The sequence below is a fragment of the Botryllus schlosseri genome, chromosome 12 (assembly GCF_051294905.1).
Source record: "Botryllus schlosseri isolate E-star chromosome 12, Bs_hap1, whole genome shotgun sequence".
In the NCBI taxonomy this organism is placed as follows: domain Eukaryota; kingdom Metazoa; phylum Chordata; class Ascidiacea; order Stolidobranchia; family Styelidae; genus Botryllus; species Botryllus schlosseri.
In genome coordinates, this window is record NC_137247.1 from 5,115,211 (window position 1) to 5,138,752 (window position 23,542).

The following is a 23,542-nucleotide window of genomic DNA, read 5'->3' on the forward strand; positions in this document are numbered from 1 at the left end:
TTTCAAGCGCCTTTAAAGGGTGTTTTAAACAAGTGCTATTTCAAAGTATATAATTATGTCAAAATTGTGTAAATACTGTCGCAAAAACATGTGCTACGAGCCTTGGGACGAATTGGACTAGAATTAGATATTGTCGAAGCATACGATACGCCATGGGAAGAACCCATGGAATCGTAATAATTGGTTCACCAGTAATAGCACATATTGATATGTTACTGGAACGGAATGAATATTCCAATGATGATGGCCGCTGACCGTTAAAATGCTTCATGGCGATGTAGTCCTGATCAAAGATATTATTACGGGGGTTGGAAACCTTTTTCGTCAAAGGAGTCATAATGACCCCAAATTGTCAATTTCAATTCCTCAGGAGCCATATAGCAATGCCAATCCACAGCTTTCCATACCTATAGCCAAAAGGATATCTTATGCGTTTCAGATGTTGCATATTCCCTGGAAAATCTTGGGTGGAACGATGGAGGTGTCTGGACTTTTATATTCAAATACCAATCTCCATCTGGATCTTACAACGACTGGACAATGAAGATCGTATTCTCAGAATCAGTAACTTGGATGACGGTATGTGACTAGCACGACCCACGCGATAAAATGGATTACCTCTGACTGTTGCGTCGTGACAATCTTTTTAGCCTTACGAATCCGAACCGGATGGTCCCCATAGCGGTGGCTTGGTGTGGTTTCTTACACCAAAGTCCTGGAACAGCAATATCCAGAATGCAGTGCTACAAGGCACGGTGATGGCGAAGACTAGCGGAAACTCCGCTCCTTCAGGTTGACATATACATGTCTTGAATTCCCCAACGTTATTTTATGATGCATTAAAAAAAATCCATTTTCATGCTTGTAGCTTTCATGGATGCACGCCTATATAATATCATTCCGCAAGCTATATTTTAAGGCTAATAACTTGGAAGTGTTTTGGTAGGCATCGCGATTATTTGCTCACTCCCGACGCATATATCAGGATCTGAATTTTTAGCACTTGCTGGATAGTATAGTGGACTTTATGATGTAGTAGCCGATGTTAGCGGAAACAAAAAATGGTATGACTATTGATGAGAACTGAGGAAAGGAGGGAATCTCCCTAAATCAAATAACACGCCATATACCTATATAGTGTAGCTATATAGCCATATAGTCACTGTCACGACCATTCGCCATTGACATCCTTTCACATAACCGAGATTTTCGCTATAACGACGGCTCTTTTTTTATTATTTGTTATCAGCAACGATCGTTTTATACAATAACGGCGAACAACCGGATATTTCTCCGTCAAATAGCGGGGGAGGCTGCGCTACTACTTCAACAACAACAGCCACTCAATCCAGCACTGCCACCGTTCAAAGCACTACCTCTACTGCGAGTCCGAGTCAGCAAACAGGGTCGCTTCCAAGCACAGCACAACAAACCACACCGAACTTCGTGCCTTCGGCAGATGTCGATGGTAACAGAATTGACTATATAAATTTCCATCCAAAGCATTGTCACCTATATCTTAATTTCTACCGTTACATTCAGCGGGAAATCCTTACGACTACAATGAAGTACTGCACAAGTCCATTTTATTTTACGAAGCGCAAAGGTCTGGACAGCTTCCTACTACAAACCGCATACCGTGGCGTGGCGATTCCGGTCTCCGAGATGGTTGCATTGGATCAACTTGCTCTGTTGATCTTGTTGGCGGATGGTATGATGGTATGAACAAAGATTGGTTCCATATTAAATAGGCCTACGTGCCGATACAACATACTTTGCATCGATCTCGATGTTCATTTTTAATATAACTGATACGATATTGGAATTCACGATATGTCAGTGAGACCGACAATAGCGAATAAACTGTGCTGGTCATCAGATTTTCAAAGAGTGATGATGCATTTTGTATTCAAATATGAAGTAAATATATACAATGGGAACCAATTAAACCAGTGTCACAATCTCAAAGTAGAAAAAAAAACATTTGGTTAACAGGATGACTTCGTCATTATGATCCGCATTGTTTGCTTACTTATTGACCTGATCCACACGACCACAAATAGTGATTATACACTTCATTCGTTGGTTTGATATATATCATACAGCCGGAGATTATGTGAAGTTCGGATTCCCAATGTCATGGTCAACGACAGTATTAGCGTGGGGAATGATTGAATTTCAAGAGGCATACGAAGACGCCGGCGAATGGGATAATGCCGTTGACTGCATAAAATGGGCGACCGATTACTTCGTTAAAGCCCATGTTTCGCCGAATGAATTATATTTTCAGGTCAGACAACTTTATCTTAATTTGTATATTAACAGAGTCCTGTTTATTTACATTTTTATAAACCAATAGAATGTGCATTATACATTCACGTTGACAGGTCGGAGACCCTCACGCGGACCATGCATCGTGGGGTCACCCAGAGACGATGACGATGGACAGGCCCGTGTACAAGGTCGATACGAATAATCCGGGGACTGAAGTTGCGGCAGAGACCGCTGCAGCCCTCGCAGCGGCTTCCATAGTTTTCGAAACTATTGACTCAAACTACGCGGGCAATTTGCTGGGTCATGCTATGCAGCTCTACGATTTCGCAAATAATTACAGGTAATAAACCTATCATTGGCACTGCGTATTGCGATTCAGTTTCGTTGTTGCGACTTGCGAGTCTGTGGTTGATTGGTCGTGTTTACTTTGCTCCGAGTATGCTGCGCCGTCAACAACATCTACCATGATGGTAGGCCTACTATTCTGATGTCACAAAGTTCTCCATATACGAGACAAGAACGTCGTCTGCGTTCTGTTAAGTTCAGTCTATAAATAATAATGTTATCATAGACATCACGAGATTGCGATAAAATGAAAAGATAGAAAGGATTCAGAACCCGCCTTGGGTTAGTAAATGTAAATAAGAGGCATGTACATTGTATACTGAATTACTAGTAACTAAAAATAACAAAAAAGTACAAGCGATGGAATCGTGGTCCGGTAATCTTGAGCGCAGACTAGTCTTCGCTCTTAATTCAGCAGGACATGCTTGTATTTTGACTTGAATGTGGACGTAGTGCAGAAAATTATCAAAGTCTTGAAATTTTGATTCCGTGTGGTTTACATATTGAATTCCTTCTAGCTTTATAACTGCCGGGGACGCGGTTAGTCATTAGAGCCAGACCGATATTGGATTTTTGGGCCGATACCGATAAAACCGATATCTAACACCTTCACCGATAACACCGATATATTCAGCCGATATTTAAATAAGGTGGAATCTACCTCAAAAGGCGCATTTTCAAAACTTCAGAGCATTTCTTTTATTAGCTTTACAGCCATTGTCATACTTAAAAATGAAATAAACTAGAAAGGCTGCGTCTGCACACCTTGAAAGTGTAAGATATATGAAATATAGCAACATTCTAAATCTAGCGGTCAAGAATTATAGTTTTCTGACTTGATACTATCATGTTGTGACGTCACGAAAATTGCCGATATTTGTTCACCTCCAATGGCCGATACCGATAATTCTTTCAAAGTCTAATATCGACTCGATATTATCGGCGAACCGATAATCGGTCGGGCTCTAGTCATAACATACTGTTTTCAACGTTCAAATCCGACATTTTCAGAGGTAACTATCATGACTCGGTTCCCGAATCCGCCGTCGGAGAATTTTATAGATCGTGGAGCGGCTACAACGACGAGCTCATGTGGGCAGCAATGTGGCTATACAAAGCAACGAACAACGACGGCTACCTGAATCAAGCTATCCAGCTTGTCAACTCCGTTGGCACCAGCGAATTCTCTTGGGACCTCAAAGGACCCGGAGCACTGGTCAGTCTACTTACAGTCACGTCATCAGAGATGAGCATGGGTTAGGATTTGAGAAAACAGGATTGGATTAGGACATAAAAATTTCAAAGTCGCTCATCTCTGCACCTCATACGCAAATGTACAATGCACATACTATTACAATATTGTCGTTGAGAATAATCCAGGATATAGAAATGTAGTACAATTGGGATTGCATTTAAAACAAAAATCAATTTAAAACAAACATATGTTTAAAACATGTTTTTGACAGATTTTTTAGTAATGACGTCACAAATCCTTAATTGTGACGTCACAATGGATTGACGTTGTCACTAGAAAATATAGCGTGAATATGGATACTTCGAGGAAAAGGGCTTCCGACCACTGTCATAAACATACCAAAATTTCTTTAACCAGGACTGCATCGTTATTTGGCATTTTTTGCGGTCGGCGGTCTTCATCATCAGAACACCCATTCCGTACCAATGCTTTACATCTACACGCTGTAACTGTTGAACCGAAGACGATTTCGAGGGTTCCAGTCACCCCGCATCGTGTCCGTCGACTATATTTGGTACAAATCGTCCATATAGGCTCATACTTTTTCCAAAGTATTCTCACGATCATGGCATAATTAGATAACGTTTGAAAATATTACGTTTTTTTTAAAGGCATTTGTCTACAACAGTGTTTAAAACATGTCTTAAAACACTGTGTGTTTTAAATGCAACCATAAATACAATCCATTCCTGCGATAGGTTCTGCTAAGCCAGGAACGAAGTATGTACAAGACGAACCTGTTCGCTGCGATTGATAACGTACGAAACAAGCCTACTACGCCGGCAGGATTGACTTATTTCTCACAATGGGGAACCAACAGATATGCAGGTATATACAATATACATACAATACATGCATGCAGTATGTGATGAGCATTTTAACATAAAAAAATACATCCAGATATCGTTGCATTGGCTACATTCATGACAGCGAGTTTCAAAACAGTATATTAATAGCGAGACATTCAAATTACCGACCGTCAAGAGTCATCAATACAGTGGGACGTGGGTGTCGCTGTTTCGACCCTCGCTATTATGAAAGCCATGATATTTTGAACTCGCTATTGTCCGGATGCTATTTGTATTTATAGCCTACAATCTGTATAATATACCGAGCTCACTCATACTGGCCAATTACTCGATACATCCCATTTATGCAAAGTATTTCAATGTAGCAAACTACGCTTTGATTGCACTACTTGCTGCCAACATGGAGGGGCCGACCAGCGCCACCGGGCAGATATACCATGACTATGCCAGAGACCAGATTAGCTACATGCTCGGTTCTGGCGATGGTGGGCGCAGCTACGTGGTCGGTTTCGGAAACAATCCACCTCAGAGTCCGCATCACAGATCAAGGTACGAAAGGATGCACGCATATGGTATATGCTATAATGGAACTATACAATCGATGCGTCTAAACATGTCATGTTTCCTTACCGATTAAAGACGAACTTATTGCGTTTGCGGGTCATCTTTGGAGATAATATTTGACCAAAAACCTATACTCATAACGGTTGGTAACGGGGGATCCAATTTATATTAGGTAATTTACCACCCCTTAGGTGGGATATCAATTGGAGAAGTTTGTTTTCTCAGTATAGCATTCCTCGCAGTCGGAGGATAATGTGAAAAATGCATAGAGGCACAAGCAGCTTCAGTAAAAAGACTGTCATGACAGTTTGCTTTTGTAATATGTTCGTTTCCCACAAAGATAGTATATTGATTACACCAAACTAATTATATGACCTCGAATGCCGACACATGAGAAACACCAATGACTTTATATTTGCAATAATAACATAATAATAGCGGTTATAAATTAGAAAATGCGATCAAGTTCGCTCTGACTACACAAACCATGATCTCAATCCAGATACACAACGATACGCTATTTCTCGCAAACACAGCTTGCTGAAGTTTTAATCATGTTTGTCAGTTTCAGCCCCGTCATTAATATATAACCATAATTTCATATTGTGATATCCAAACCATTTTACCATAGCAGTACACAGCGGCATTTCATATGAATTGCCGCGAACTCTGGTAAACTCTTCGTTCTGCTTCTCATAGTTCATGCCGCTTGTGGACTGAGGATCCGGCCAGTCAGGTTTGTGACAATCAAGATCGCGACGCCAACGGGCCGAATCCGTTAACGCTATTTGGAGCGTTGGTGGGCGGCCCGGGAAGCGACGGCTCTTATTCTGATATCCGATCCGACTACCAGAAAAATGAAGTCGCGGTTGATTACAACGCAGGGTTTCAATCAGCTGTTGCAGGTAATAATGCCGTTGGGATGACACGCCTACGGAAAATTCACTGCTCTTGAATGAAGCAAACAACAGCGAATGATTAGAATGAGGATTCCTAAGCTGGGGTTCATGGTTCCGTTGGGGCTCCCCGGACTAGTTTGCAAGTGTCCATGAAAGGTTAATGTGGAAACTACAACACAACTTTACACAATGGAACTAACAAAGTTGTCCTTATTTTTGACTTGAGGCCATATTTTGTCTTATTTCCAGTGCCTACCTCACACAGGTCACAATAGCCACACGGACGATTATTGTACTCCGAATGGTAATCTGACTGGCCGACATTGATGACCTATTTATCAGTCACCGAGACGCTGTTTAAACCAGATCGCAATGAGGCCGTGATTAGGATTGAAACTGGGCGAAATTGAAGGGTCTATTTTGTTCAAAGCTTATCAGGACTAGGTCACAGTTGGAGATCCGTACTAGACAAAATTTAGGAATCCATGAATTAGAGGTTCATCCAGACTCTTCAGAATTGCATCCTTAATCTTCAGCAATGTTACTTTTCTTTTTGACAGGTTTGAAGTACTTTCAAATAACGGGATGACAAGACTTTTTGCTTCCACAGTCTATCGGAATATATTCCAATCGAGACACGGGATATGAAACATTGAATACCAATTAATAATAATAAGGCTTATAGACGTCGTGCAAAGTAACTCGTATTCGAAAACGGATTCATGCGATTTCATATTTCGTTCGTGCGTTATTGTCGGCAATCTCTAGAGATGAGAAATTCTGGTTACTCAAGGACACACGCGTGAGCAGAAAACATTTTCCAAACAGTCCACTGAGCAATATATATATTACCGCAATATATATTTTACCGCAAGTAGTTTATTATGGTGTTTACAATTGACCAGTATAGCTGTAGGTGAAACAACACGCCCCTATTCACAGAGGTAAACAGGTAGCTCGCAGGTGAATATAGAAGCCTTTAGAACCACGGTCTATTTTTGTCATAACAACCACGAGAATTCAACAGCTGTGTGTTATCATTTTATCGCCACCATGCAGTGCCACTCAGCATAAGGACGCGTATCGTTGCTGCAAATTTCAGAGACGCAATGTTGAAAGACCGCTGCCGCCGTATGTGTTCTTTGATACACCAATGCTGGCATGTTACTCACTTCTCTTTGAATCGTTTCAACTTTTCTCTTTGTCCCGTATCAAAGCACCTATATTCCAGCTGATGGATCAATCATCTTTCACCCTATACGTCGTTTTAGATAGAGGCAGTCCAAGTAGCCATCGTTAGTAAGCTACTCGATTAGAAGTAGAAGTGGCGCCATAAAGTTCAACTCAGTTACAAGTAACAGTGGTGATTTCCAAGACATGTCAAAACTATTTCAAGTGGAAGCAGAAATTGGAGATCTTAAAAGTACTCAAGTATAAGTATTTCCCGAAAGTAGATTTTTCCGGGACGTCGCATAATGTTAGTAGTCGATCGAGCGTGGGTGCTTTCGAAATCACAAGATGCATCTTCGAGACTCAGGCAAATGACTTGACACGGGAGTTTCGAAAATATATTCAGTTACTGCGATACAGGGACTATTTTGCCAATTCGTTATGACCATTCCACTCATAAACAGAGGTGGTCAGTAACGAAGTACTTCTACTTTTTCGAAGTACTCAAGTAGTTTTCCTCTACTTCTGGTACTTACTCAAGTAGATCTTTTTCTCGCTACTTCTACTTCGTAATATTTTGTGAACTACTTACTTACTTTTCGCTATTTTCAGTTTGTCAAGTAGAATTAGTTTAATCCCCCAACAAGAAGATAGCCTAGCTAACGAATTTTGGGGCTGTTTTCACGTAGTACCAACATTTAATTTTCATAAAAGTCATGTAATACCCAGAATTTCGTTGCGCTTCGCGCACAGTAGATATGGAGTGACAAATATGTTTTTAACGAAGGTATCGCTGAATATAATTTAGATACCTGGCTGCGTAGTTCCGTTCACACCGCATTGTTGCCTATATCAAATATTTCATCACAGTAAGTATGGCCGCCCCCATACCGTTTGAAACTACCGTTTCGCAATCTAGCAATTACCTATTATACCTAGCAGTCCATGACGTGTCCTAATCTGGAAAAATGGAATTTGACTTTTTTCAACATTAGACCTGTTTTAGCAGACCATCATCACCGTTGAAGCTTTCTGGATAAAAGATATGAAATATCTTTTCCGTATTTTGGAAGTAGTATCTGTATTTTTCTTTCAATTACGAGTATTATACGTTGAGTTCTAATTATAGTTTCAGTTCTTTTGTCATGGGCTGCTAGGTATAATAAGTATTTGCTAGATTGCGAAACGGTAGTTTCTAACGTTATCGGGACCATACTTACTGTGATGAAATATTTGATATAGGCGACAACGCGGTGTGAATGGAACCATGCAACCCGGTATCTAAATTATATTCAGCGATATTTTCGTTAAAACATATTTGTCACGCCATATCTACTGAGCGCGAAGCGCTACGAAAATTCTGGGTATTTCATGACTTTTATGAAAATTAAATGTTGGTACAACGTGACAACAGCCCTGAAATTCCTTAGGCTATCTTTCTTATTGGGGGATTAAACTACTTCTACTTGACAAACTAAAAATAGCGAAAAGTAAGTAAGTAGTTCACAAAATAGTAGAAGTAGAAGTAGCGAGAAAAAGATCTACTTGAGTAAGTACCAGAAGTAGAGGAAAACTACTCGAGTACTTCGAAAAAGTAGAATTACTTCGTTAGTGACCACCTCTGCTTATCCATAACGACTGTGCGCTAAACTGAAACTAGGCTACCGCATGGTAGATTTTACGCAAAATTCATTATTGATATGTGTTGATTTTGATGGTTTTCTATACGTATTTGGGAGACAAGATTTCGCATGGTGTATATTGATTATATCAGCTACCGATGTACCAAGATTCAAGGCTGTCACTCAATGATACGAGTAGTAATTGCACTTTTCATTCAGTGTGCATGAGCAGTGTGCATTAATAGGGTTGTTCGAAAATAACTCTTTTTTTTTCCAAATTTCACTCGCTTAGTGATAAAATTGTCAGGTTGCCTAAAAAAAACGCTACACACCAAATTTGGGTCAATTCCGACCCGTAAAGGCCCTGCAATCTTAAATTGAAATTTCGACCATTTTTGAATTTATAGTATTTACGGTGGCAAATTTGTGGTGCTTTTTTCAAGGGTTTACATCTTGGTACTGGGCTGTGATGGAGTTGAGATAATGAAATTGCTAATTAATGAAAAAATAATTTGACACTGATTTGCTGGAAATGAGTCCACGAAATAGAAATAGTCACGTTGAAACGATGGTGATATATATCAGCAAATAAATTACTTTTAAGGCTGAAATCGGGCACCATGAAGAGAAAATGAACTGACGCACAGGTAAAATACAGCAAAATATATTTACCAGGTTAATATCGATACCCGAAAGCATCCTTTGTCGTGCCGATGTAGATGTGATGACGTTGTGGCTGTTTTCTTCGCAATGCGTTATGATATTTGTTTTTCACATTTCCTATACCTCTACAAGTCGAATTACGAATGCCGAGGCATTATTTCCGAATTTTAACGGATCCGCATCATCACAGTGTGTTTCATTCTTGCTATTGTGTGATTGCGGGCAAAGCTCACAGCAGAGAGTCACTATAAAGATTAACCAACGGAAAACTGAATATTCCGAGAAAACTTTCGAGCAAATCATTTTTGATAATGGCAAGGTGCATGCTCGTTTAGTGTTGATTTTCATGCTGCCAGAGCCACGCGGAGAGTGACCCGAAAACGAAATGCCATGAATTTCCACTAAATGGGTTATAATGACGTGAAAATTGTAATACATGAAGAAGGTTCACAGTGCAGAACCTCCGCGCATCCAATAACGAGTTGCCGGAATACCCACCGCACGATATCTAATCGGATGAACATTCGCCATAGATAAATAGCGTCTGCAACGTTGCAACCGTTATCATACTATAGATTGATAAGAGAAGTCAGATGTATTTTCCGGCAAAATATTCCAACCGGTAATTTCGAGAATAAAAGGAGGGTTCAGAAAGATCTGGAATTATAATACAGATCGATCGAAGATATGCGAGTTGCCTTTTACGCGGCCATAGCGTGGTGCTTCCTCGATTGTGGTAAGTATAAAGAGCGCATTTATAATGTCGGATATGCGGGCTTTCGAAGACACGTGTAAATGGCATTGGCTTCTCTTTATACCAGTGGCGGCTCGTGACAATATCGGGTGGTGGGGCAAGGGCTGCGAGCGACTTTTATCAACATGACGTCACAATGGCGTTTTCCAACGCAAAAAAGTAACTTTATGATGGTCACATGAATTACCCGACAACAGTGATTTTAACGTAGGTGCCGCGAGAGGTTTGCCGGTGAGCCGTGACTTGAAGTGTGGTAACAAATGTTTTATTCATTTATTTTTAATCAAAGGATTATTTTACAAAATGTACGTGAACTAAGAATCGTCCCTATGCCACGAATCAAGTATCAGGTCATCCTTAGTAGCATGCGTTTTGATTTCATGGTAGAGTTATAGATTACGCAAATCGATAGACCCTAAAATCCGACCGTCACCCCAAATTCGAAATCCGGATCCAGTCCGGCCAGGTAAAAAAACATTGAAATCCTGCTCCTGCTCCTGAACCGGACTGTGGCCATCTCTGGTTACGACCAGGTGATAATAGGCAACCAAAGCGGAGGCACCCGGCGTACGATTGGATCAATAGACTGGACAACTTCTAGACCTCTCATTTTCGCTCTAAAGGCAACTGCGTAAACTACGTACGGAATAAAGATTCAATACGATTCATGTTCGCACTTGACTTGACCTGACTAATTCCAATGACTAGAACTCGAGAGATTGCGTAAGCCTAACTGGAAAGGTCAACGAGTTCGGACACATACGCAATTGTTATCTCATAGATTGGGCCTGTCATATTGAATCCAGAACATCAATTTGAATGGTCTTTGAAGAACTAAGGACAGCAGCCTCGGAACTTCGGTCTCGGAACAACGTAGGACATTTTGGCCTTGAAACTGGAGACTGTGACACAACACATACGGCTCACTGTCTATAAGTCTGCTGCGAAATCGCCGTTGGAAAATATATTAATATATAAATACATGAATAAAAGCCGTAACTTAGTATACTGTTACAAGAAATCATCGAGAAGTAGCATACGTAATCTCATAACCCATTCCGGTATGGTACACTGTCAAAATCAATGCAAACAGACGAACACCGAACTTTGAGTAAAATAGATCGAGGAATAGGCTGATCGAATGATCAGCTGTTAGCCGACATCGAAAATGAAATAGCTATCGCAATTGACAGGGGATTGTAAGCAAATGGTTTGAAGGCCACAATTTCACAGTGAAATGGACATTGGCGAACATAAAATTATGCGAATACTTGAATGCAAACCGAGAATCTTGGTTAGCTGTTTCATGCGATCATCGAGATATACCATTGGAAATATCATCACCGATCTCGTTATGGAACGCAGACTATAGATTAGCACAGACCGACACCGGCTTTTGCGTGAGATCCGCAATGACGTAGGTAGGCTAAGTATCAGATCAGCGCGCATCTCTACCATACTCGACCTCGAAAACGAAATAACTGCCTCAATCATTGAGTGTCAACTTTAAGACTTGGCACCGCGTTCGATACTAAAATCAAGACATACCGTGTGAAAGCTCATGACAGATCTAGGTATGGAACATCGTTAAAATCAATAGAGACCAATAACGGCTTTTGCGTAAATTTGTTGGCGATAAATGAAGAGTCAGCTCTTACTCGACTTTGGAAACGAAATTACCACCCACATAGTTCAGTGACAAACTTAAAACTTGTTACATCGGTCGATACTAACACTTACCGTGCCAAATGTCATGACCGATCTCGGTATAGAACATCGTCAAAATCAATGGAGACCAATACCGGCTTTTGAGTAAAATCCGTTTGCTGTACTATGTACAATTGTACATGATAGATCAGCACACACTGAACTTCGGAAACGGAATTACTACCATTATCTTTAAGTAGCAAGCCTAAAACTTGGAGCAGTGTTAAATACTACCTTCACGACATATCATACCAAGTTTCAAGAATTATCATGGTGCGAAACACCGTCAAAATCGACCTATACCAGCAAAGGTCGACTCAACGCATATTACGGTAACCGAGTTCAGATATAGATACGATTGTTACATCACACCTTAGGGGCGAGTAGGCATATTTGCCACGGTTGCTCGGCCATTTTACGAATAGGAGAGAGTAAATCACCGTTTCTTTATTGTGCGCGGCTTTGAGAGAATAGATAGTGAAAGCTTGTTATGAGCGCTACCGGGGCAAGCCCCGGCTAGGCATTCACAAAGCGAAAACACGGAAGAGAATTCGATTTTCGCAGAGACTTCGCTATGTATGGGCGTTTGCAAGCGAAAGCACAAGAAGAACGCGGGTTTCGCTGTGATCTCGGTATAGATTGATTGCTGTGCGTCTATAAATGGTTAAATTGTTATTGAACAGAATTTTAGGTGGGGCAATGCCCCAGTTGCCCGATAGGACGAGCCGCCACTGCTTTATACTAAGGCATGCTACGTGAAAAAAGCACCATGAAAGCAATGCCGTGATCTGTATTTTTGGGAGTCCTTGTCCGTTGTGATGAAGGTTGATGAAATCTGTCACGAAGCACTCGATTGTTCATTATCGGAAATAATTTTGGCAACCCTTGGAGTTCGGGTCATCAATTGGAGGGCTTCGTGTGCGACAGTTGCGGCCCTGTGCGATCTGTGTATATAGGCATACAACAATACGGAGGGTGCGAAGTTAAAGGTTCTGGTTCGTGTGAATACAAACTTCAACAAAAGGTTCGCTGTGAACACGAACCTCTGGCGTCATGCGACGTCACAATGCTGATTTCAAACACTATTTTTACGCAAGGATATTATTTCGTACGTGTACAATACTTGAGGGACAAAGTACCGTAGTTCTCGAAAACGCTATAATATTGGATTGTCATTGCGTTGTTCGAAAATATAATATCTGAATAGCAACAACATTGAACGACGGAACTTGAATATAATATACGGCTGAACAAGACGTAGAGATAACTCCGCGACTGCGCTGGAATGTAGGATAGTGATCTCGCCCGTTTAGTGGCCAAGCATGTAGCGCTGACCGAACGAGCCCTTTTATCATCCAAAATCAGAAAAGCATGATGCTTTACGCCGCGGTCTCGAAAATCAGTTCATGTTTCGAAGACGCAAGGTTAATGTCAGTTCAGAGTTGAATTTCCGTTTTATCTGCCACCAACACATAACGAGTGATTACAAGTTTGTTTGTTTATTTCATACATAACAGTGGTGCTTATCGCCTATTAAGGTCATATGTGCTCCACCCCACGACAATGATCTGGTAGTGTTCTGTATCTTTGCGTTCGTAGTCTTCCGGACGACTTCCACACACGCGCGCTTCCAACATGCTGTCTCTCTTGTTCTGCTTGCGCCCGGAACTTTATCTTTGTTATACCGACTTTCATGGCTCGGCTCAACTGCGCCATTCGCTTCCCCCATTATATGGAATGATATGTACTATAACATAACGTTTTCAGGTAGCAGCAAATCAAGCGCTACATACGATGTTTGCGATACACCCGCAGCAGGTGAGTGTATACTGTATAGTGTGTAAGTCTTGTGTCAGGTAATTGTTGGGGCTGTTATAGTGTTAATTTAGATTTATATGATTAAATTGCGGTGAGCCCTAAGAAAGTGCTGGAATGACTCAGGTGAGGTTTTTGGACTGACTTGACTTGAATACTACCTGAAATGACTTCTCGTGACTCAGACTTGAAATTTCAAAAATACGAAATACACTCGTGACTCGGAGTCAAATTTTGAGTTAAATTTAAAATCATTAAATATTCTACTTCACAAAGAATTCTTCAATTCTTAGCCGGGATAAGAAGCTGCCAATTCGTCACTACTATTCCTTTCTTTACTGGATCTAATTTCATTTACGTTTTCGGTTTGGTTAATTCCCCTAGCAGAGACATCGCAGACAAAGCAGATGCACGACAGGGTATTAGCTACCGTCATAATGGCCCTAACTGACAATATAATCTTGTTATAACCATGCGTGAATTTATTAGATAAGTATCGCTTGTGTGAAACTTGCTGTGGTTCCGCAAAGTAACTGTATATTTGTATCATGTATGTTTGAATCTAACATTTGTTACATGGGACATTGCAAATACAGTTTACGAGCACCATCAAATTTCGCAACGGGTTAAGAAATGACGCGCAGCCAGGTCAGCTGGAGCGGAAAGGTCCTACGCAAATTTTATTTAATTACAGCCTCATTAGGGTGGCTTTCTGAAGAAAATGGATGCTGCCAAATTTTTTTGTCGATCTGCGCTTCAATTTGAGACCGCATCATTTTTAAAGCGCTGTGCCCCTTTCACTATACCATTTATAGAATTTATTCTCTCCTCGAAGTGTGTTTCTAGATACATCTATTGCTGTTTCTGATCGTTTCATTGAACCATGGCCATGATTGAAGTATACTAAGCATGTCGTAAATAACCATCATCGTCTGAAAGCGGGAATTTTTTCCATAATAATAATAATAATAAATCTTTCGAAATATACATTCACCCTTCAGTTACCGAGATTTCGGTATTGCGCCCTGTTAAGACGATTTCACTCGTATATAGGCTACCAGTGAGGAAATCTCGCCACAAACAACTTTCTACTTTAGAAAGTCCAAAGTCTGAAAAGTAGTTTTGCTTCAAAATCAATGAAGTAGAAGTGGACGTATAGTTTGGAGACACAACCCCTTAGTGACTACAAGTAAGCAAACCTACTTGAGTACTATAAAATTAGAAATATACCTAATTTCCGACCATATAGTCACTATAGCGATCACCCCTAGTTTCACTGGTCTATGATCCAGTGCGTCTTGTGTCTATTGATATTAAGTTATTGCTACGTCGTATTTCATTCCGTACTAACAGTGACTCGCTTCTCTTGTGCTCATTGCTCAATCCCATTTATACGGCTATTGCTACATATCCTGAATAAGTGAAAAAACTGAAGATACTAAACTATGTAAAAGTGCAAGTGTTATGACATAGGCCTACCTGTCGATATGGAAGTATTGAATGACTTTATCGCAACGTTTCGACGTGTGTTCCACAGATGTAAAGTATGGAATTGAAAATTCTGGTTGGCCGAAGGACGGAGGCTGGGAATTCATTTTCGACTACACAGTGCCCACAGGGACGTACAGCAATTGGCGTATACAACTGACTTTCAATCAAAAAGTCGAGTCGATAGCAGTAAGTATAATGGAACCTTTTCTTCCTTATATATCAACAGTATAATATGAGGTCATTATGGCACCGGATTACTCTTAATGTAACACCAGCGTGCTACACACATGTCTGAGCACAGGAACACTGTTCATTAAAGTTTAAAAAAGGCGGTATAGCTTGAGTGTCCAGCCCGTAGCCTGCGGGGAGGTTTTGTGTGGCACATGCCGTACTTTGGGAAACGACTTATATTATCAACTTAATTGTCTACGTATTTTATGGCGTTATCACGTAATTCAATAAACATATGTTAGCAGTAGTCAACAGACTATTTGAATTTACGAATTGGCCCGCAACTCGACACACAGAAAGCATATACAGCAAGTCGATATATAGTATAATCACAGAGGTAGTTCGTCGTTCCCTTGGTGCAAGCGAGATTTTGTCAGGTCACCAACTTCCCAGTCGCAGTCGACCATCAAGCTCAAGCCTAAACTTATACCTATACAATACACCTTTACTTTCACAATTTGTCATGAATTATAATTATAAATATAGTCTATTTTATGAGATATTGCAAGTCGGCATGGTGAACTCTAGTTAAAAAGAATTGATTGAATGGGTAGTTCGATTTTTATGACTTTATAACTAAGTACCTGACATGCTGACAAAGAGTGGACTCCGAACATCTCAGACATATGCTACATATATGCCTTACCCCTTTAGCCGTACAATGCGATCGTACAAGGATCTTACCAAGACGGGCATGTGTGGATACTGGAACCAGAATGGTGGAATGTGGATATCGTTAATCAAATGGAAGTGGGATCCGCGATGGCATTCATTTACGGAAATGGGCCTCTCTATGATGGTGAGACACCTCCCTATTGTCTATTTGTACGTATTTTAATCTGATCGCATGACTTAGGAAGCAATTCGTATGCGAACATGAGACTGCACTGCTCAAATATCGGATTTGGTCGTGACTAGGGTTGCATTTAAAACAAACGGTGTTTTAAAACACTTTGTTTAAAACATGTTTTAAACAGTGTTTTAAATAAAGGCCTTAAAAAAAATGGTGTTTTTTTAAGTTGTATACTTTCCAAACAACATGTTGTATGAGCCTACGGACAATTACCACCCGATATAGCGATACGTATATCGATATGGGATGGTTGGAACCCACAAGATAGTCGGTTCAACATTAATGGTACATTGGTACATATATCTCGTCAAAGGAGCTATATTTACCCTATATTTTCATTTGTCAATGTCAATCCACTATGACGTCCCAATTGAATATTGGTGACGTCATGGCTTAAAAAAACAAACAAACAAAAAAACAATAAAAACATGTTTTCAATTAGGGCCTTGTTTTTAAACATGTTTATTTTAAATTGATTTTTGTTTTAAATGCAACCCTACAGTCGAGACTATGTGGTGCAATTTAGCCAGTGTGATAGGTAAACCATGTTGTCTATGAGAAGATTGGCCGGATCTCCCATCCATATCGGACTGTTAACCAGGGGTTCAGCAGACATCTTCAATGTAATAGTATTGTTGTGATTCGGGACCTATACGATAGGCCCCGGGTGATTTATGCGATCGCTGGAGTCGGATATACAAATACTCAGCCTTCTAGTATAGCAAATCGAAATTATTTTAGCTTTTAGAGACATTTAACATAATCATAGCGAAATCAGAATCTCATATCTAAGTATAGGAGCCTACTAATATCTCATGAGAATTTTAGTGACTTCGAATTCAATTTTAACTTTAAAACTATGTTTCTTCTTTCCACTCAACGCTTGACTTCGTCCGTGAACTGTTTACTAAAATTTGCTATACCCCAGCGTCAATAGGACTCAGCCGATCATGTACATTACAACTAATATAAAAGAAGTTGTACTATCGACTATATCTACACTGACTAGCATGGTAAATCGAGCAACAACGCACTGATGCAATAAATATACATACATACGCACATTAAATCAATAAAATATGATGTTAGCGTGTTAACTGATTTCAAAATACCGTCAAACTGATCCAGCACGCATCACTTGCAGCGCAAGCTCAAATCTACAATAATGGCGGCAGCTGTATAAATGGAGGAAATCCCTCTGCCACAACATCTTCTCCTACCACTACAACAACGGATTCAAATGAGATCACAACGTCTCCGGGAGTTACAACACCCTCTACATACCCATCCCAGAATTGCAATGGCAATTCCGGAGATCTGCCTTATAAATCGGACCAAGTCAACATTCAGTACACTGCTGGCTACACTTCAGGTATTTACGTGGCAGATGCATTCCATAGCAAACAATACGCCGAAAATTGTATAATTTCAGATAACGACAAATACGACTACAACGAAATATTGTACAAGTCAATTTTATTTTACCAAGCTCAGCGGTCTGGGCCTTTTGACAATAGCAATTTGATTCCTTGGAGGGGAAGCTCTGCCCTGACTGATGGTTGTACGAGTGGGGTAGACCTACGAGGAGGATGGTACGACGGTAGGAGATTTTTGCTTATAGTTGTAAGATCTGCAACGTATAATACCGCAGCTAAACTGAAGCGCAATATTTCATCTTCATGTTATATTGCACATCCCTATACCACCCGTGATATATGGGTGTGAATATACACCTCGGGTACACGAAACTATAGATAGAACCTACCTCGTCCTTTCACCACGATAGGCCTATAACTCAAACACAAAATTTTAGTTCAAATGATGCTTACAGGTAGAGGGGTAGGCCGGTACGCACTAGGCACGAAATATCTATAACCGCGATATAATTCTGAGTTAGGCTCAGTTTGCGTGAATACACATTGTTTTCGCTACTGAGTGTACTGTATACACGAGTGCTTGATTATATGTTCATGAGGTCCACGTGATCTGTTTCCCAAACGTAGTTTACTAATCGCGCAATTGGCATTGCTGTGTAGTGTATATGTATTGCGTTTATGCAAATTGTATATATTGTATAAATGCTGAGAACTAACGGGTTGATTGAGCTGAACATCATCGCTAGCATTCATTTTCTAGCGGGAGACTTCGTGAAGTTTGGCTTCCCTATGGCCTACACAGCCACAGTTCTGGCATGGGGAATGACCGACTTCAAAGAAGGCTATGTGGAAGCGTTGCAATGGGAAAATGCTTTGAACATGTTAAAATGGGCTACTGACTACTTTTTACGGGCACATACAGCACCGTCAGAACTGTATTTCCAGGTAAGCCGAATATATTGCGTTTCTCATTGTACGTTCGCAATGAACTTGCTAGCATTGTGCTACCATGCGACGCACGTTTCGGCTGCTCACGTTTATCGTGTATACTGTATATGGCAGGTTGGAGATGGGTTCGCTGATCATTCTTACTGGGGACATCCGGAGACAATGAACATGGCAAGACCGGCTTACAAAATAGACACCAGCCACCCCGGATCTGAAGTTGCTGCTGAAACAGCTGCGGCTCTTGCCGCTTCTTACTTGGTTTTCAAAGACATCGATCAGCAATACGCCAACACACTCAAGCAGCACGCAATACAGCTGTATGATTTCGCGTACAATTACAGGTAGGGGTAGCCTATATGTCTATCAACTCAACTATTGACTTTTTTTCAATTCGTGAAGACCACGTATCGGTAAGGCCGTAAGCTATGGTTGCTAGAATGCTAGGTCAGCAGTATTAATATGGTGCCATAAATTTCGACGCACTGGATGCTGATTCCCGAGATTTCCTTGATTATACAAATATACAAACGCCCAGTTTCTTGTAACTTCAAGAGATGATGCAAGTGTAAGGGCCTAACTATACCGATAAGTTAAGATAAGAATATAATTTACTAATGCCATGGGGTCAGTGGTTTCCAGCCTTTTTTTTAGCAGCCTGTTGGATAGGTGCAGCAAGAGGTGGCGCTCGGTTACCCTAGCTCTAATCGTAATCGCTGGAGAATAATATAATACGGTAGTGATTTCCGGTCAGTTCCACCCTTTGCTTCAAAAAAGCACCAATCCAATTGCATACAATATTCGTGATTTTTAATCATATGAACAAATAGTTGAAACTTCGCCCTGTAGAGAGACCGACGTTGGGTTGGGACAATAATTATCGAGCACCAGGGTTAGAGAAAAACAGTCAATTCTTTCAGATGATGTGATCTGTAGTTAGGCGTTGATAACACCTTTGTAACTAGTTTTTTCCTTTTCGATCGGCAGAGGTAACTACCACGAAACAGTCCCAGATTCACGCGTCGACAATTTCTATAAATCGTGGAATGGCTACGCCGACGAGCTGATGTGGGGCGCGATGTGGCTGTACAAGGTCACGGAGGACGGGTCCTATATCGAAAAAGCAGAGGAGTTTGCAGACTCGGTCGGAATGAACGAGTTTTCGTGGGATTCGAAGGGACCGGGAGCTATGGTAACTTGACTGTGTTGCATGCTATAGCATTACGGAGATCATGAGCGCAGAGGAGACGATATTGTTATCACTTGTCAATACCGGCAGGAATTTCAAATGGCGTCGGCAATGCTTGTCAGCAATACGATTTATAACTGTATCTATATATACCTCTATTGTATGTATGTGCAGTGTGCACTGTGCAGTGTGCACATGCGTATTCATATAGTTGGAGTCATTGGCTTTTTATTTTTAACTAAATGTGGTCTTGTCAAAATATAACTCTGAGTAAACCAGTATTTTAGCAATATCACTCACGGACGTAACAGTCGTGTCGAGTCGAGAGCAGACAGGCAATTTACCTCACGCGGCCTTAAATCATTAGGAATTTTCTTCAAAAACGATACGATCGTAAATTTAGCCATGAGAAGTTACCTAGCATGATCTGCATGCGTCATCTCATTAGACCGGAATATGCATTTAGGTTCTCTTAAGTCAATACGTGAGCAGCTATAAGGGTCGCGTGGACAGCGCTCTTCAGACGGTGATGTCAATGCCGACAACGCCAGGCGGTCTAACCTATTTCAGCGAATGGGGAACTAACAGATATGCTGGTGAGATATTGATTTTACTGTGTGAATTGTGCACATTTGTAAAATAGCTGTTATCGACCAATCATAAGTTTGGTACATGATGTAATGGGGCCTTTCAGTCTCAGCGATATATTTTCGTCAGAAAAATCATTATTATTCTACTCTCTGCATCGTTTTGTGTGTGGATAAGCATTCTCATTATAATTATATTAACGAAGGTGTTCAACTGTTCATGTTCAGTAACCTATACTTTCTGGAGTACCTACTGGAATATAGGCACCGCACCTATTCAGTGTTCATATTCAAGTACTATGATCTCACACTAACACAAGAACAGGTTCAAGCCAACGATATATATTACTGTTTGTGAATGTTTGCCGAATATGGAGTTAACTGTTTCTATAGTACAAATATCTTGTTGCTTAAAGGAAATTACCAACTATTCGACTTCAGCTTAAGTTGATATTACGTTACTTCATATTAAATATCGTTACTTCATATTGAATATCCCCTAGGTGTACTTTAAACTATATATACTTAAGGCCATTGTTAACACGCGTGAAATATCGTTCATTCCAGCGAATTACGCGCTGATCGCTTTGGCCACTGCGAAGATGGATGGCGTCAACTCGCAAACCGGAAATACATATTACAATTACGCCAAAACTCAGATTAACAAAATGTTAGGAGACGGAGACAACCAACGTAGCTACGTCGTCGGCTTTGGCTCAAATCCTCCCCAAAGGCCCCATCACCGGTCGAGGTAGATCTTGTTTTATATCGTACAGTGAATTTGTCTCACAACGAGTTTCCTTTGGCCGTACACACAGCTCGTGTCGAAGTTGGAATAACGGAGAGCCTTGGGCATCATCTGAATGCAACAGCCAGGACCAGAACAACCCTGGACCGAACCCACAGATACTCTACGGTGCTCTTGTCGGCGGACCGGGCCAGGATGGTAGCTACGTCGACGACCGTGGTGATTACGTCAAAAACGAAGTTGCAACTGATTATAATGCTGGTTTCCAGTCAGCAGTAGCCGGTAAGTCTATTCGCCTTTCACAACAGAATACAACCAGCAGCCAATCTGTGTTCTCTTCTCTCTTTGCAGCCCTGAAATACTTTCAGACTCGAATCTAGTTTTGGCAATACGCGAAATCGTGTTCGTCATTAACAGCGAAGGTGTTGGAGGAGAATCCTTTACAATCGGAAATTATGTAATTCTTGCTTTGCGCGTTATGCATTTAACCAACAATAATAATTATAATAATAATAGTAACTGTGAAATATTTCGTGAAGAATATCAATTACAAAGCCTATAGATGTGGGTTCATCAGGTTCCTCAAAGGCGAAATGTAACATTAGCTTTGCTTGTTCGCCTTGTGTTACTCAAGTATTGTCGCAGTTCAAAAATATACCGTGTATATCATGGAAAACTGAATGGGATAGAACGGTAACTGCGTGGCCTGTCAATCATTTACGGTCGGATGATAGTGAGCATGATGCAAGTTCGCGCTAGTTACAAAATCTTGGCAAAGTCGGCAATGAGAAAGTTTCTGTTGTCTTTGCCGATCGGTTGTAGCATTTGACTTTATATCTATATGTTTTGGAGATCTGTATTGGTGCTTATTTACAGCTATCGAATATTGGAAATGCCTGCTAACAGTTGTGCCGTCCCTGGTTATGATACTGTTGGGAAAATAGTAATTGGGATCTGTGTTTTCATCATTATTATTTTTATTTCATCAAGTACACGGCTTACTCATTTATACAGTGAGCCTATGTCTATTGAAATTATGGCCTCGCATGTTAGTGGCGATGTTTAAGAATGATACGATATTATTCACAAAATCGAACGACAGGCTTCTCTCTGCCAAATTTTTACTTGAGCTCGTGGAAAGGATAATTTATGGGGCATACTGGAATAAAGCCGCCTCAGCCAGAGTCATTAGTGTCTGCCATTATTTCTGAAAGGGAGAGTGATATTTTAGAATATATGGCTGATTTTACTTTTGAGAAAGGCGATTTGAAAATTCAATGACCAGTTAGACCAGGGGTGGGCAACTACGGTTGCGGCCCGCAACACCGTTTTGTGCGGCCCGCGAGAGTCTCAAGAAACTTGTTCTCGAAGAAGCTAGTTAGTAAATTTCAGAAATAAAGGGAATCAAATAATGGAAGCCAGGGTATATGTGGTGATTTGAAGGAAAACCCTTGATCATAAATGATACCGCAGTGTTTCACAATGTTTGCAACTTCAAAATTGGTGGCGTGAAGCGTACAATGTAGTTTTAGTGAATCTGGACAAAACACTAGCCTTACAGTAGCCTATATTGTAATTCAGCGCCAATCTGGTATATTTTCAGATGCTAACGATTGACATCTCATTGCAAATATGTGATTGCAGTGTCGTCAAGAAATATATTTAGGCATGCAATCCGTCAATGTCTCATCTGCTGAATAAATTATAAACTTCAAACAGTCATGTGTGGTATTGTATATATTTATCAGCCATTTGCTAGATGGTATTCAGTTATGCAGAGCTATCCGGCCACAACTGGAAGTGAGCTGATTAGTGCATGAAAACATCAGGGAGACCAAAGTATGAACCCAGTTAGAATGAAAGATCTCCTCGTCGCCATGACCCTTTCATATCCAGCAAATGGGTTAGGTGACAGTCTTAGAGGTTATTCATCGTCGGAATTTGTGATCTGCTTACACGGTCCGTGGCGTTGTGTGGCTGGGCACGGGCAGTGATCATCTGTGATGCAATAATCTTGACCTGAGTGAAATTGTTTGTCTCTAGCTGCACCTTGATTGCTACTTAGTAACAGTACAGCACAAATATTCCTACATGCAGGGTTACCATATATTTTGAAATCGGGAAGGAGGACACTTTGACCAAATCAGTACAGTTAGTTGATCAATACTGAAAACAGCCGATTTCGCATTTTTTTGCTGTAAAATTTGGCGATTTTAATAAAAAAAAAATGGTCATCACTTTCGTT

At 40.6% G+C, this 23,542-nt stretch overlaps 1 protein-coding gene across 1 annotated transcript in view; it reads left to right on the forward strand.

Annotated features, from left to right (window-relative positions):
• LOC145452698 (uncharacterized) overlaps window positions 1-21,816 on the forward strand; it is a 32,049-nt gene extending 10,233 nt beyond the window's left edge. Inside the window, exons 5-27 of the mRNA XM_080330863.1 lie at window positions 440-579; window positions 651-792; window positions 1,250-1,468; window positions 1,543-1,719; window positions 2,106-2,290; window positions 2,388-2,614; window positions 3,631-3,835; window positions 4,573-4,702; window positions 5,049-5,232; window positions 5,947-6,152; window positions 10,269-10,337; window positions 13,830-13,880; window positions 15,415-15,554; window positions 16,254-16,398; window positions 17,597-17,824; window positions 17,885-18,052; window positions 18,589-18,773; window positions 18,891-19,117; window positions 19,761-19,965; window positions 20,429-20,558; window positions 21,117-21,300; window positions 21,368-21,579; window positions 21,649-21,816. Coding sequence (XP_080186989.1) covers window positions 440-579; window positions 651-792; window positions 1,250-1,468; window positions 1,543-1,719; window positions 2,106-2,290; window positions 2,388-2,614; window positions 3,631-3,835; window positions 4,573-4,702; window positions 5,049-5,232; window positions 5,947-6,152; window positions 10,269-10,337; window positions 13,830-13,880; window positions 15,415-15,554; window positions 16,254-16,398; window positions 17,597-17,824; window positions 17,885-18,052; window positions 18,589-18,773; window positions 18,891-19,117; window positions 19,761-19,965; window positions 20,429-20,558; window positions 21,117-21,300; window positions 21,368-21,579; window positions 21,649-21,677 — 3,788 coding nt within the window. The 3' untranslated portion in view covers window positions 21,678-21,816. The remainder of the gene's footprint in view (window positions 1-439; window positions 580-650; window positions 793-1,249; window positions 1,469-1,542; window positions 1,720-2,105; window positions 2,291-2,387; window positions 2,615-3,630; window positions 3,836-4,572; window positions 4,703-5,048; window positions 5,233-5,946; window positions 6,153-10,268; window positions 10,338-13,829; window positions 13,881-15,414; window positions 15,555-16,253; window positions 16,399-17,596; window positions 17,825-17,884; window positions 18,053-18,588; window positions 18,774-18,890; window positions 19,118-19,760; window positions 19,966-20,428; window positions 20,559-21,116; window positions 21,301-21,367; window positions 21,580-21,648) is intronic.
• The last annotated feature ends 1,726 nt before the right edge of the window (window positions 21,817-23,542 follow it).